Below are 15015 nucleotides of genomic sequence, written 5' to 3' on the forward strand. Positions count from 1 at the left end.
GTTATATGGAGTACCTTCAGGTGATGGACACTGGCAATCTCAAACAGGAAGTGCCCCTCCCTATATAACCCCCTCCCATAGGAGGAGTACCTCAGTTTTGTAGCAAGCAGTATGCCTCCCAAAATGGTCCCCATAAGAGGGGTGGGAGCTCTGTGTCCGTGATGTACTCCAAGAAAAGGATTTTACAGGTAAGCTGTATTAAAAATCCCTTTTTCTTTATCGTACATCACGGGACACAGAGCGGCATATTCATTACTAGTGGGATGTCCCAAAGCAATGCTTACAATGAGGGGAGGGAGACATCTTCCCAAGACAAAAGGATTTAATTTAGAGATATACTCAAATCATAATAAATCCAACTTAGTTGAGAAAAATAAATTTAAATTTTAAATTTTACTCAAAAGGGAGCCCCCGGAGTCCGAGGGTCTCAAACTGCAGCCCGCAGCACTGCCTGCCCAAAGGCTGCATCAGTATTCCTTCTTACGTCCAACTGGTAGAACCTTGTAAACGTGTGGACAGAAGACCAGGTTGCCGCCTTGCAAACTTGAGCCATAGAGATCTGGTGGTGTGCTGCCCAGGAGGCGCCCATGGCCTTAGTAGAATGAGCCTTTAATGATAACGGAGGAGGCAACCCCTTCAAGCCGTAGGCCTGAGTGATTAACTGTTTAATCCACCTCGAGATGGTGGATTTTGCAGTTGCCTGCCCCTTCTTGGGCCCATCCGGTAAAATGAACAACACATCTGTTTTCCGGATCTTCTCTGTAGCTTTAAGATAGGCCTTCATGGCCCTGACAATATCCAAGGTATGCAGCAACCCTTCCTTTCTGGAAGTAGGTTTAGGAAAGAAGGATGGTAATACCAAATCCTGGTTTAGATGAAAACTGGATATAACCTTTGGTAGGAAGGAAGGATGAGGGCGGAGAACGACCTTGTCCTTATGTAAAATAAGATATGGTTCCTTACAGGATAAGGCTGCCAGTTCCGATACTCTTCTGGCGGAAACTATGGCGACCAAAAATACTAACTTCCTTGTCAGTAAAACCAAAGGAATTTCAGCCAACGGCTCAAAAGGTTGTTTCTGTAAACTTGACAGAACAAGATTTAAATCCCACGGACAAAGCGGGGATTTAACTGGAGGATTAATACGCAAGACCCCTTGAATGAAGGTCTTAACCAGCGAGTGGGTGGCCAGCGGCCGCTGAAACCATACTGACAAAGCTGAAATCTGTCCTTTGATTGTGCTTAATGCCAGTCCTCTACCCACTCCTAGCTGGAGAAAACGTAATACTCTATCGATGGTAAACTTACGAGAAAACCATAACTTGGACTCACACCAGCCTACATAGGCCTTCCAGACCCTGTAATAAATCACCCTAGAGACCGGTTTCCTGGCTCTGATTAGGGTAGAGATTACTTTCTGAGACAGACCTCTACCCCTGAGAATCAGGGATTCAGCTTCCAGGCCGTCAAATTTAGATGCCGTAAGGCAGGGTGGAGGATCGGACCTTGCGATAGCAGTACTGGCCGTAGAGGAAGAGTCCAAGGGTCTCCCACTACCATCCTTAGGATTAGTGAATACCATGCCCTTCTGGGCCATGCTGGAGCTACCAGGAAGACTGGTATGTGCTCCACCCTGATCCTGCGCAGCAGGCGGGGTAGTAACTGGAGCGGGGAAAATGCATAAAGAAGTTTGAACTGATGCCAAGGGCAAACTAACGCATCGGTTCCGCAGGCCCTGGGATCCCTTGTGCGGGACATGAACCTGTCTAGCTTCTTGTTCAGTCTTGATGCCATGATATCCACGTCCGGCACTCCCCATTTCTGGCAGAGTGTCTGAAAGACCTGTGGATGCAGAGACCACTCCCCCGGCAACAGAGTCTGGCGACTTAAGAAGTCCGCCTGTAGGTTGTCGACTCCAGGAATGAATATAGCCGATATGCAGGGCACATGGGCTTCTGCCCACAAGAAAATCAAGCTCACTTCTTTCTGAGCGGCTTGACTCTTGGTTCCCCCTTGGTGATTTATATATATATGCCACCGCCGTGGCATTGTCCGATTGTATTTTCACCGGGAACCCTTGTAGTTTGGACGTCCAAGCCCTGAGGGCTAGTCGAGCAGCTCTGAGCTCCAAGATATTGATGGGCAACTGCTTCTCTGCCGCTGCCCAAGAGCCCTGGCGAGTGCAACCATCCAAAATTGCTCCCCAGCCCATCAGGCTGGCGTCTGTGGTTACTAGGTCACAGGACTGAAAGTCTTTCCCTTCAGGAGATTCTGAGGGTTTAACCACCGCTTTAGACTTTGCCGCACTCTTGGTGAGAGTGGCCAAGGAATTTCTAAGGCCTGATGCCTCTTGCTCCAGGCTGACAGGATGGCTGCCTGCAGGATGCGAGTGTGGCTCTGAGCGTACGGAACCGCCTCGAATGTGGCCACCATCTTGCCTAGTAGCCGCATACATAGGCGAACGGTTGGCCTTCTCTTGCTTAGAACCATTTGTATTAGCTCTTTGATGGCCTTTAATAGGGGTAGAAACACCCTCTGTTCTTCTGTATCCAATCTCATGCCGAGACAATCCAGCTGCCTTGTGGGCAGGAATGCTGACTTGTCTCGATTTAGGACCCAGCCGAACCTCTCGAGGTACTGAACCGTGAGGGCCACTGCTCTTTCCAGGCCAGGAGACGAATGGTCTACGACCAAGAGGTCGTCCAGGTAAGCCAGGACCGTGACCCCCTGGATCCTTAGATTGGCTAGGATTGGGGCTAGGACCTTCGTGAATACCCGGGGGGCCGTAGCCAACCCGAAGGGGAGCGCCACAAATTGGAAATGACGCTGAGCCACCGAGAAGCATAGAAATACTTGATGTGGCTGAAAAATTGGCACATGAAGGTAAGCATCCTTTATGTCTATGGACGCCATGAAGTCGTCCTTCTGGAGCACGGCGACAGCTGACCGAATAGTTTCCATCCGGAATGAGCGGACCTTTAGATACGCATTTACTCCCTTTAAGTCCAAAATTGGCCTGACATCGCCGTTGGGCTTTGGGATGATAAACAGGTTGGAGTAGAACCCCAATCCCTGTTCCCGGACTGGTACTTCTACTATCACTTTCTGGCATGGCAGATGATTCAATGCCGCCATCAATGCGGCTCCTTTCACAGGGTCACCTGGTACTCGACTCCTGGTAATGAGGAGGAGGGAATTTTAGAAATTCTAGCTTGTAGCCCGTGGTCACGGAAGACCGTACCCAGCAGTCGGGAATGGTGGCCTCCCAAACCTCTGCAAAGAGACGCAGCCCTCCCCCCACCATCGTGGGTGGTGGCGCCCCTTCATAGGGCCGACTTGGGGGCTGGCTTCGCAGGCTTGTGGTACCACTGCATCTTGCCCCCAGTGGCTTGGCCCTGCGGCTTATTGTTAATGCCTGATCTTGCAGGAGGCCGTCGATACTGTTTGGTATTAGAGGGCCCCTGCACCGGGGAGGGCTGGCGCCTAAATGCGGGCCCTCAGGCCTTCTTCTTGACTGGCAAGAGAGTGCTTTTGCCGCTTGATATAGTCTGAATATATCTATCCAAGTCTTCTCTGAAGAGACGTCCTCCATGGAAGGGAACCCTACCAGGAGTTTTTTGCACGGGGGCTCAGCCTCCCAATTCTTCAACCATAAGATTCTCATATGGATTAGAAATAAGGATAAACGTGACGCCTGCTGGATGGAGTCCTTGATAGCATCCACCGTAAAGCGTATAGCCCTGGGTATATCCAAAATTCCTCTGCCTGCTGGGCAGGGATAAGTTTAAGCATTTGCTTAGTCTTATCTGATAATGCTTGGGCCACTCCCATAGCAGCCACAGCGGGCTGAACTATCGCCCCTGCTGAAGTAAAGGAGGCCTTAAGTAATGTTTCCAAGCGTTTATCAACCGGATCCTTAAACACCTGCAAGTTTTCTACAGGACAAGCTAAAGATCCGTTCACACATGAGATGGCTGCGTCCACAGTAGGGACAGCCCATCTCTTTGAAAACTCTTCCTCTAAGGGTTACCTGTCTGGCTTAGCCCAGTCCTGAAAAATCAGGTCCTTTAACAAAGGATGTACCGGGAATACCAAATTGGCTTGGGGCGCTTTCAGGGAGCCCAATGAGGATACCGCGGAGGCCAGAGGCTGAGGCACAGGCATCTTAAAAGCCAACCGCACCATATCCGTTAGGGACTGAACCCACAGTCTTTCTGCGTGAGAGGCTGAAAAAGGTTCCTCTATTGTAGAATCCTTAGAACCTAAATGGTCAAGGTGATCCTCCAATTCGTCAGTCGGAGAGGATATCCTCCTCCAGAGACTCAGACCTGGGAGACGGGGATCTAACCCGCTTCTTCCCTGCCAAAGATGCCGTAATTAGATCGGCCATCCTCCTTTCCAATCCACCCAAGGTGGAGGCTAACATCTCTTCCGTTACATAGGAAGGAGCTGGTTGAGTAGGGCCAGCCATAGCACCTAGCAACCCTGATGGCTCACCTAGGACAACAACTTCCGGGCATTCCGGAGTAGTAGGGGCCACTAGATTTTGGATATCCTCAGAGCCCGATGGAGAACCTTTTGGTTTTTTAACCGTTTTAGCGTTCTTAGCGCTACCTGCACCCTTAGGAGCCATAATATACAAATTCTGAGGCACTCCGCTAGTATACAACTGACTGTAATAGCTGGAGAAAATAATCATATAATCAAATAAATGTGAAACAATAGGATAGGGTAATGTTAGAGGGACTCCAAACCTCCCATAACCTATAAAAAGGGAAAATCAATACTGAGCCCCAAGGGCTTCAACCAGAAAAAATCTTTTTTATCTGGTATTGACCCCCTAATGCTGGGCTAGGTGAGCACCCTAAGTGTTCAAAGGTGCTGCTTAGTACACAGGCTTGAATGCAAACTTTTAAGCCAGAGGCTCCTTAGTAAGGTGTACTTCCCACAACTGCCACCGGGTGTCACTGTGCCAGAAAGCTCTGTCAAACCTTCCTATGCTGTAGCCAGCATCGCTGCTCCGTGTCCCCTCACAGCCTTTACAGACTGAACAGCCCTCCAGGATTTATCCTCCCTGTGTGTAACACACAGGGGGGAGGAGCCGCCCGGCGTCAACCGCCCCCTCCCCGCGGCGTCGCCGCGCGCATGCGCGCGCACAGATAAGTAAAAGCGTGCGCACGCGCGCGCGTCAAACGCCGCTAGGGGAAGCAGGAAGCCATGTGGAGAGGAGACACCAGGACCCTAGACGCTGGAGCAGCAGACACAGGTAAAAGGGAAGCTTTAAACTGTCTCCCTAATGGTATGGTTCCTTCTCTGTGGAACACCCTGCCCAAAAAAAGGCCCTCCTTGTGACAGAAGCAGCAGCAGCCTACTAGCCCAGCCAGGGGAACCATACCTGGGTGTTTTGAGCCATCCCGTTTGAAAACTTTGTGGTTCTCCTTTGCCCATGCACAGAGGCATAAATAGGCTGCCCAAGAATCCCCTGTAGGAAGCCTACTGACAAACCAAGTTCCGTAGGCCCCCTGCTTACCTTTCCACGCCGCAGGGTATTGCTCTGCAAGAGGCCCAATCTTCACCCTTCACCGTGGGTATGGTCATAGACCTTCAGGGACTGGGGTCTTAAAAGAACACCACAACCTGGACCTATACAGCACCACTGGCAACAGGTATTCTCTAGGTTAGAAACCAGACCTGGAACCCAGGGTCCAGCCCTCCAAGGAGAGGCATTATAGGCAAAACCCCATCCACGAATTGGGGCCCGGGTACCGTCCACTTTGGCTATGAAGCACCTTGGACAGATCCGGTCAGCTGGCCCTGGTCCCAAGGACTACTACAGGCACAGCCTCAACGTGCACCAACACCTAAGACACTGGCGAAAAAACTGAGGTACTCCTCCTATGGGAGGGGGTTATATAGGGAGGGGCACTTCCTGTTTGAGATTGCCAGTGTCCATCACCTGAAGGTACTCCATATAACCCACTAGTAATGAATATGCCGCTCTGTGTCCCGTGATGTACGATAAAGAAATTAAGCATTTTGGCCCAACGATCAGTGGATTGCGAATGCAATGCATGTCTTCGGGCTTTCTGTTAGAAAGCTGGAGTACATGTCCGTGGACTATGAGGGTACTCAGCAGCACCCTCGCAGTCCATTGAGAACTACAAGCTTGGTTGGAATCAGGGGTGCTAGAGCATATTGCACCCCGTAACCTGCTCCAATAAGATGAACTTATTCTTTTAACATTTCATAACTACGTGGATGTAGGAGATACATCTGTGCATTGTAGTGCCAATGTTTAAAGGGGTTGTAAAAGGTTTGTTTTTTAATTTTCTAAATAGGTTCCTTTAAGCTAGTGCATTGTTGGTTCACTTACCTTTTCCTTCTAAATGTTTTTTTTCTTTGTCTGAATTTCTCACTTCCCTCGTAAGCTTGCCCCCATCTTCCGAGCCGTTCTGGCTGGGGGTTAATCAGCCAGAACAGCTTACTGAGGAACAGGAAGTGAGAAATTCAGACAAAGAAAAAAAAAAAACATTTAGAAGGGAACTCGAAGGAAAAGGTAAGTGAACCAACAATACACTAGCTTAAAAGGAACCAATTTAGAAAATAAACAAACCTTTACAACCCCTTTAAGACTGTCTCATAATGTGTTGTGCGATTTTTTTTTTACAGTTTGATAGGTTAGAAAACATTTTACATAAATGATTATGGGCACAACATGAAATGTTGTAGGACCAGTGACCAAAGACCTAGAATGAAAGATTGAACATACCAGCACAAGGCCCCTTAGCAAAACGGTATTCTGCCATGGTATAAATAAATAAATCTTACCACAAGTGGACATATAGTAGCCAGCTGGTCATACAGGGATCGTGCTTCTGCAATGCTACATGCCTGAAAAGTGACCTAATGCATGGAGAAAGAATACATAAAGGATTAATGTAAGTTAGACAAGTACATATGGGTCAGAGCAGGTTTCAGCTCTTGTGTGCAAGTGCGATATTACACACCTGGAGGCAACAGTTGCCCATTCCGAAACCCATGGCATCCATATAAATATGATCAGGCATTGCTGCTTTTGCATCATCACCAGTAGCATTTGGGAATTTCTCAATAAATGGAGAGGGGGTATTTTGGTCTTTAAAAACTGTACAAAAAAAAAAAAAACAGAATATAAATAACCCGTCAGATGTTGGCAATACATAGCTTGTTCTTCTGTAAATTACCAGATCTACTCACTTGGAACATTAATGGCGACTTTTTCTCCACGTCTGTGCCGAATATTTCTTGTCAAAGTACTGTGGCCAGGGAAAAAAAAAAAAAAAGTGACTGCGTGTTGTATTATGACATAAAATTTGGTGTAAATAGTTTAATCCAGCTTATTCTGGGACAGCAATTTAGGGGTTGTAAACCTCCAAAATGCTTCTACACAGGTAAAAGACATTCATGTTTTGCTATTGGAAACTTTCCCCAGCTTGTTTTATAGAACATATCCAAATCATATTAAAATGGAGAACATTTGCATAGCACTGCAAGTTCACAAAGACTCTACATACTGTAAAGCATGATATACAGAGGTTGTGTAGCTGAAAAATTGAGTAACGGAAGCTGCCTCTAAATACAGTACATCATATTGTTAGAAATGCAATCACACCTAAATCGTGGATGTTTGTTGATTGCTTCATCTGGAAAAAAAAGCGACTTGGATGCTCCCTTCTCCACTGGGGTGGGTAGAAATTCTGGCAATGTAAATCCAGGACATCCCAATCTACGAATACAAAAATCCTTCATGTTAAAAACATTTCAGTAGTAAAATTAAATAACTTGAAAAGAATCTGCATAGAGAGAAATATGGCAGCTGCCATTGACTACTTGAAGGTGAAAGTTTAATATGCAAATATCTGACACAAACACCAATCAGAAGGGGTGTTAAATTTAACTGCAGCCTCGCGATTCAGCCATCTACGATTGGTACAAATTGATTTTCGGATGAGGTCATTTATGCTCTGTGCCCTGCCTTTCTGAATGGAGCCAAAATCAGCCATAACTTTATGACTACCGACATGTAATTAACACAGCATATATTAGACAAGTAAACCAGTTACTGGAGGTCAATATGTGAAAAGCAGAACTAAATGAGGAGTTTGTTGTATATGCCGCTATGTAGCCACAGACCAGTTGTGGTGCCCGTACTGAAAGTGCATGGGCTGTGCCTATGAATTGACAACACTGCCTCTGGGGAGGGAGGAGTATTTATTTATATTTTTTTAGTCCTCCATATGTCACAATGCACCACCCATAGATCTAGATTTTAAAATGGTTAATTTAAAAAAGAAAAATCTATATCAACGTTAAACTCAACAAGATAAAGAGATCATATAATCTTTTTCTTGTTGAGCTTAACGTTGATATTGATTTTTATTTTTTAAAGTAACTATTTTAAAATATAGATCTGCGGGTGGTGCATTGTGACATAGGGAGAACCGAGATTAATTATATATGGAGGTGTCCTGGGCTTTCTGGATATCTGTGTGCTGCAGTGCAGTCATAATGGGCAAAGACAAATAAAGCAGCTTTGTAAAAAGCATGCCATCAGATCAATAGTGCAGTGTTTCCCGAGGGCCCTTGACGAACGTACGTGGTACCGTCCATCCACCACATCACGCTCTCTGCCGACGTCAGTTCAGTATCGGAGCCATTTGCGTTTCACGCTGGTTCCGACGGCTTCTCCTCCAGTCCCTCCGATCCATGCTACCGATGCCAGCATCTCGGGGACACCCATTATGACTGCACTGATCACGGTAATCCAAGCTTGAGATCGAGGGGGGGGGTGGTGAATCGAGATGACGATTCTTTTAAGATTAATCGTGCAGCTCTACCTCCTACTAGTCAGAACTGTCCAGAGTAAGTGTGTTTACCTTTGAATGAAAGCACTTAAACATTCTAGGTGGCTTATTCAAGAAATGGACACAGCATAGCATGTTTTGTAAAAATCTTATATCAATTAGACTAAAGCCCAGTTATGAAAGCCCCAAAGTTGTGTTTTTTTCCAATTACATAAAATGCAGCAGACTACATATGATCAGTAGATACCTTGGAAAAGAGGTAACAGTGCATATTGATTGGTTGTTTGGTAAAAGTGATGAGGCTTCCTGCCGACGTTTCCGCATATTGTCTTCCACTGTGTTAAATTCTGCCATTATACCTCCATAAGGCTGTCCTGGTGTCCCCTCAATCATGTAACTGCCATACTCTGGTCTCCAGAGTGTTGGGTGACTATATGTGCAAGAATAAAAGCAAAGTAGGTAAATTAACTGCATTTCACATTACATAGCAAAAAAACAGGAAACATAATTTAGACATCTGACGGTTACCATCTGAGTGCTGGTTCACACAGGAGCAGCTTCAAAGTTGTCCGACTCTCAAGCCGGTACAGCACGGCTTGCAAAAAGACATCTGTATAGAAGCCAATGCACGCCGCTCCAAAGTAGTACAGGAACCTTTTTCTAAGTTGGAGCGACTTGAGTGGCTTCTATTACAATGGTTCCATTGCAATGCGTAGAACGCAACTTGTCAGACGGCTAGGTCGTCTGACAAGTCGCCCTGTGTGAACCTGGCACTTAGTTATATTTAGATGGGATGAAAAGCAGAGAAGATACATTACGGCAGGCTTAAAGTTTTTATTATATATTATATTTATTAATAATAAAAAAATATTGATTGGAATTTTATCCAATGAACATGGCTTTCAAAAGACAGGACATAGGAATAAACTATATTATTCTGATGTATCCACAATGCCTTGCAACTAAATGTTTTTTTTTTATGACAAGTGTCCATTTTTATCTGCAAGAACAGAAAAAAAAAAAACTATTTTCAACAGCTACAAACAAAAAATGTTTAGTTTGATAGAGTGGGAAGGGATAGAACCTCAGTCAAGTTTTATTAATGGAATGTGAATAGTCCTCTGTGCTACTATGTACTAGAACAGGGAAATGCAATTAGCGGACCTCCAGCTGTTGCAAAACTACAAGTCCTGTTGTGCCTCTGCCTCTGGGTGTCAGTCTTGCTATGCCTTATGGGATTTGTAATTCTGAAACAGCTGGAGGTCCGCTAATTCCATATCCCTGTACTAGAAGAATTAAATAAATATAGCGAATAACCCAAAGTAACCCCAAAAAAAAGGGAATTCTGAGCTCTATCAGAAAATCCTAAAGGAGAATGTCTGGCCATCAGTTCGTGACCTCAAGTGCACTTGGGTTATGCAACAGGACAAAGATCTGAAACACAACAGCAAGTCCACCTCCAAATGGTTCAAACAAAACAAAATGTAGGTTTTGGAGTGGCCTAGTCAAAGCCCAGACTTAAATCCAATTGAGATGCTGTATTATGATCTTAGACAGGCCGTTCATGCTGGAAAACCCTCCAATGTGGCTGAATTAAAACAATTTAATTCACAGCAATGTGAAAAACTCATTGCCAGTTATCGCAAAAGCTTGATTGCAGTTGTTGCCGCCACAACCAGTTTAGGTTTAGGGGCAATTACTTTTTCACATAAAGCCAGGCAGGTTTGGACAGCTTTTGTGACTAAAATGAAACCACCATTTAAAAACTGCATTTTGTATTTACTCAGGTTATCTAAAAAAAAAAAAAAACACTTTTTCACAGCATTGTATATCATTTGATACATACTCGCGCTCTATTCTTTGGAACATTGGAACAGCCAACAAATGACAGACACACACACACACACACACACTGCATTTTGCTTGGCAGTCAGGCTCACCTGAAATGCCCCTGAAGTCAAATACAGTGTGTGTGTGCGCGCAACAGTTCTTAAATTGCTTGGATACATTGTTTGTTGTCTTTTGTAATTGCATAGTAGGATTAACCTTTGTGAATAAATTTGTGCGAGGATAAGGATCCAAGAGAATAATAACTGCCTGCATTTTATTGATGTTCATTATATTGAAGAAGAAGCCAAAATATCCATGCAAGGATATGCTGATGCCCTCACACGATCAGAAAATTGTCCGAAAAATACAGATTTGGGAGCGATCGTACGATAATCTGATCGCTGTTACAGAGCCGATCAGGACAGTTCATCCGATAAGATTTAATCGGACATGCACAATTTTTTTTCCGGACGATGCCAGATTGTACGATTTTCGTTTAATCAGTACAGTCGTTCGAAAATGCAATACAAATACATTACAACACATGATATCAGTTACGATTTTTGTGACTTTGTCAACTCTTGAGGTTCGATCTGAGATTAGCATGCAAAAAAAAAAAAACACGCGATCATTCGTCCGATAATCTCATTGTGTGTACCAGGCATAAGGATAACTAACATAGTCAAAGTTGCGTTATAACAATCCGGTTTTACCCTCTGGTAAGGGTATTTACAGACACTTATCAGAGAGTCTGCCAGATTTGCCACATGGTTTAACCAGGCAGAGATCTGCAGCTACAGGATGCAGAAACTGCAACATATCCCAAGTGCAAAATTTCCAGTTTCTGGCACACAGGTTGCCAAGTGTGCAAAATAAATAAATAATAATGAGATGCGTCTGCTGCACAGCTTGGAGTCAGACCACTGTTCTCACCATATGCAATGATCTAGGCCTCAAGCAGTTTGCACTTCCCCTGGATGGTAATCAACATCACTCATGATACAGAAAAAAAAGCCTAGGGCTCCATCTGCTGCCATATAGTTGACATTTTAAAAATATACCAACTAAAAGCTAGGGACACCAGGTGCAGGGTAACTTGTTACCATACATAAGAACACTCTAATCCAAAAGATGGAGCACGTACTTTGGGTTTGTTTTTTCACCTCTGTCTTGAAGAGTTTCAAGCATGTCCTCGCCTTCGAGTACTAAACGAACCTTTTGATTTTCGTGATCAAAGGCAAGCAACATGTACTCCACCTGGAGAGAAAAATAAAATAAAAACACACAAGTAGGTCAGGTTTAAACAAAAAAGGTAAGTTGTGTACAATATAGACGCACATATTTTATATTACTACTGTGGAGCGCATGCGATGAAGCAGAGAGTCTGTCAGCCTCTATACTTTTTTGGATTATGAGCAAAACAAAAAGCGATGTGTAAAAATCTCTCTCTCTATATATAGATACACTTATTATTATTTTTAAAGAGCAACTGTCATCTGACCTGCTGTTCACTCACCGACAGTCCCATTCACTTTGATGGGATGGCTGGTGATGCAGCAGTGGCACAAGGTGAGGGATGTAGTAGCAGCAGGTGAGTGGATGCCCGCTAACAGGCGCTGCTATGATTGATCTGAAATGACATGTGCTCTCTATATGCAAGGACTTATTCTTGCTGGTAGGTAGAATCTTTATATATATTTGCAAACAAAATTAAGGTTTCCCATTTAGACTAAAAAGCTGTTAATTTTGATATCACTGTTAAAGCGGATCTCCACCCTCATTTACACTATACCTCCATATTACTAGCACTCCAAACTAACCCTGAATCGGCTATTTACATTTTAATTATCACATGTGTACCTTATATTTGAGCCTTGGTTCCGGTCTGCCCCCCCTCGGGTTTTAGACGGGTTTTCTGGCGTTTCCTGCGCCGCGCTGTGCCTGCTGGGAGCTATTGTCAGAGCTCGTAATATTCTGCTGTTATCAAACATCGCGCGACTTCATTTTGGAGGAAGTGACGCGGATGTAAACAAAGGAAGGGGCGGGCGTTTTAAACTTCTCCTGTTTACTGTGGCTGTGTTACACGAGGCTCTGTCATCATCACAACGGGGCGGGAACTTTTCATTCATACGCCTGCCGTTGCGATGACAACAGAGACGCTCACGCCGCCAGGCACATTCGCCAGTGCGCATGCACGAGATCGAGCGGTGGATGCTGGGACAGCATCCACCGCAAAGAGGAAGTAGCTCCTTGTTGGAATCAAGCGCCCAAAGCCAAGATGGCCACGGGACGAAAACGTGAATAAAAGTTTTTATTGTGGATGAAATAACAGCGGAGGGGCGGTCGAAAACCGGAAACGTGAGTTTAGCACAGCAGTGCTAATACACATTTAAATAGGCAATAAAAAAAAACGATTAAGCCGTGGGAGATCCGCTTTAAGTCTCCCACGCGCGGGAGTGACATAGCAGCTCCAGCCACTCACAGCGCTGGAGCCACAATACCTGGAAGACACGCAGAGGCGAAATGTCAGCTGCCTCGGCGTGGACACCGACGCCTTGTTCTAAGGCAAGTATTTCATAATGAGCTAGTATGTGGTTCATACTAGCTCATTATGCCTTTTCCCTTACAGGTGTAAAGAAATAAAAAAAAAAAAACACACCACACACACACAACGGGTTTACTAGCGCTTTAAAAAACATTGGGATAAAGGGAATATTCCTGAATTTTGTTTTATCTCATGATTACTGTGAAATTGCGTGAATGCATCAATGCAGTGCATGTTATTTCAGCTTGCATTCATTGAATGAGTTTACCAAAAATGGAAATATATTGCAGAATATACAGCCTAATGCTACATTAACTATGCTCCATCTCATGCTGATGAAACCAAAAAAAGTATAAATTCTTAAATAGAAATTATATTATTATATTTGACTTTTTAATTAATACCAATTTAAAATATTAAACGTGTTGGCATTATTGGCACCCTGGTTCACATTGCAGCCACTGGAGTGCAATCCAAACGCAGATCAGGCTTCAGAGGCAAGTCTAAATCTGCCAAGATTACCCCTACTCCCCAACTGAAAATAGTGCGAACTGCTGTGCTTTCCTCCAGAGTTGCGTTTCACCAATATAGGTGTGTTACTGGCCAGAAAAGCAGGTGAAAAACAGGGGAAAAAAATTGCAAAGCTGCAATATAATACATTTGGTTTGGCTTTAAGTTGGGTACACACACTTCATTCAATGCGTGGGCTTAATGAAAATAAACAAACAGAACCCCCCATCCATGCTATACAACAAGGATTGAGAATCTCTTGCTGCAGCTATTGTATTCTGACAACCACAGCTGTGGGCTATAAAAACCCAAGCAGCTGTATCTGATTGGATGCAGATGCCATTTGGCTGAAAGTTTTCCCACGCAGAATGTCTTTTCAGCTCCTGTAGGTTGAAGGTGAATTGTGTCAATGGGGCACCATGACACAAATTTGGAGTATTTAGGCTATTACTGCACAAGAAGCAGGGGGTGAAGGGACATTAAATTATTTTATTTATATGGTACAAACTACAAGGCTTATGTGATTTAGGTTGCGAGTGGTGCTTAACCTCTTGCCGACCGCGCTATAGACAAAATATGTCTACACTGCGGTCGAGTTATTCTGGGAGGACGTCTATGGACGTCCTCCCAGAAACTTGCTACCGTGCGCCCCCTGGGGCGCGCTCCCAGAATCATTTGTGACCGCTGGGTCTAGAAAACCTGGCGCATCACGGATCGCGGTAAATTGTTGCTGATAGCGGCCATTTACCACGTGATCGCTCCGTCCAATGTACCGATCGGTACAGTGTGAGAGGAGAGGGGAGAGAGCGGAGGCAGCAGCAGCACTGTGGGCTGGATCTGTGACAATTGCAGTCACAGATCCATCCATCCCTGCGCAATGCTCTGCAACTCCCTGCGCAATACCCCAGCAATACGTCCCCCCGCCACCCTCCCGTGCTTCTACCGACTCACCACTACGATCAAAGTCAGGATCATTTTTTTTTTTTCTGCTATATTCCTATTACAAAAAATGTTTACTATACAGCCTCTGCTTTGTCCCAATCAATGGTTTCCCATTGAAAGAAAAGAAAATGCACCCTTGCCACTACTTGCAGCACAGATGTCAAGTGAGTAGGACTACGAATTTTTCAACGTAAACGTTGCATTTCATTGTAATGAGTGCTCGTTATTTTTGCATGAGAAAGGAGTGTTGTTTTTTTTTGTTAGTGTTACTAAACCCACAACAGTAAAACCAGTCTGTATATGCAGCATAGAATGCTTGTTATACTCACTGTGGAACTTAAGGTG

General features: G+C 44.7%; 1 protein-coding gene across 1 annotated transcript in view; it reads right to left on the minus strand.

Annotated features, from left to right (window-relative positions):
* The window catches only part of GCLC (glutamate-cysteine ligase catalytic subunit), a 52174-nt gene that overhangs the window by 20313 nt on the left and 16846 nt on the right, over positions 1 to 15015 (minus strand). The window contains exons 2-7 of the mRNA XM_040349828.1: positions 11818 to 11930; positions 9091 to 9273; positions 7652 to 7765; positions 7237 to 7295; positions 7008 to 7144; positions 6829 to 6903 (exon numbers count right to left, since the gene is read on the minus strand). Coding sequence (XP_040205762.1) covers positions 6829 to 6903; positions 7008 to 7144; positions 7237 to 7295; positions 7652 to 7765; positions 9091 to 9273; positions 11818 to 11930 — 681 coding nt within the window. The remainder of the gene's footprint in view (positions 1 to 6828; positions 6904 to 7007; positions 7145 to 7236; positions 7296 to 7651; positions 7766 to 9090; positions 9274 to 11817; positions 11931 to 15015) is intronic.

The sequence above is a fragment of the Rana temporaria genome, chromosome 4 (genome assembly GCF_905171775.1).
Source record: "Rana temporaria chromosome 4, aRanTem1.1, whole genome shotgun sequence".
Classification (NCBI taxonomy): domain Eukaryota; kingdom Metazoa; phylum Chordata; class Amphibia; order Anura; family Ranidae; genus Rana; species Rana temporaria.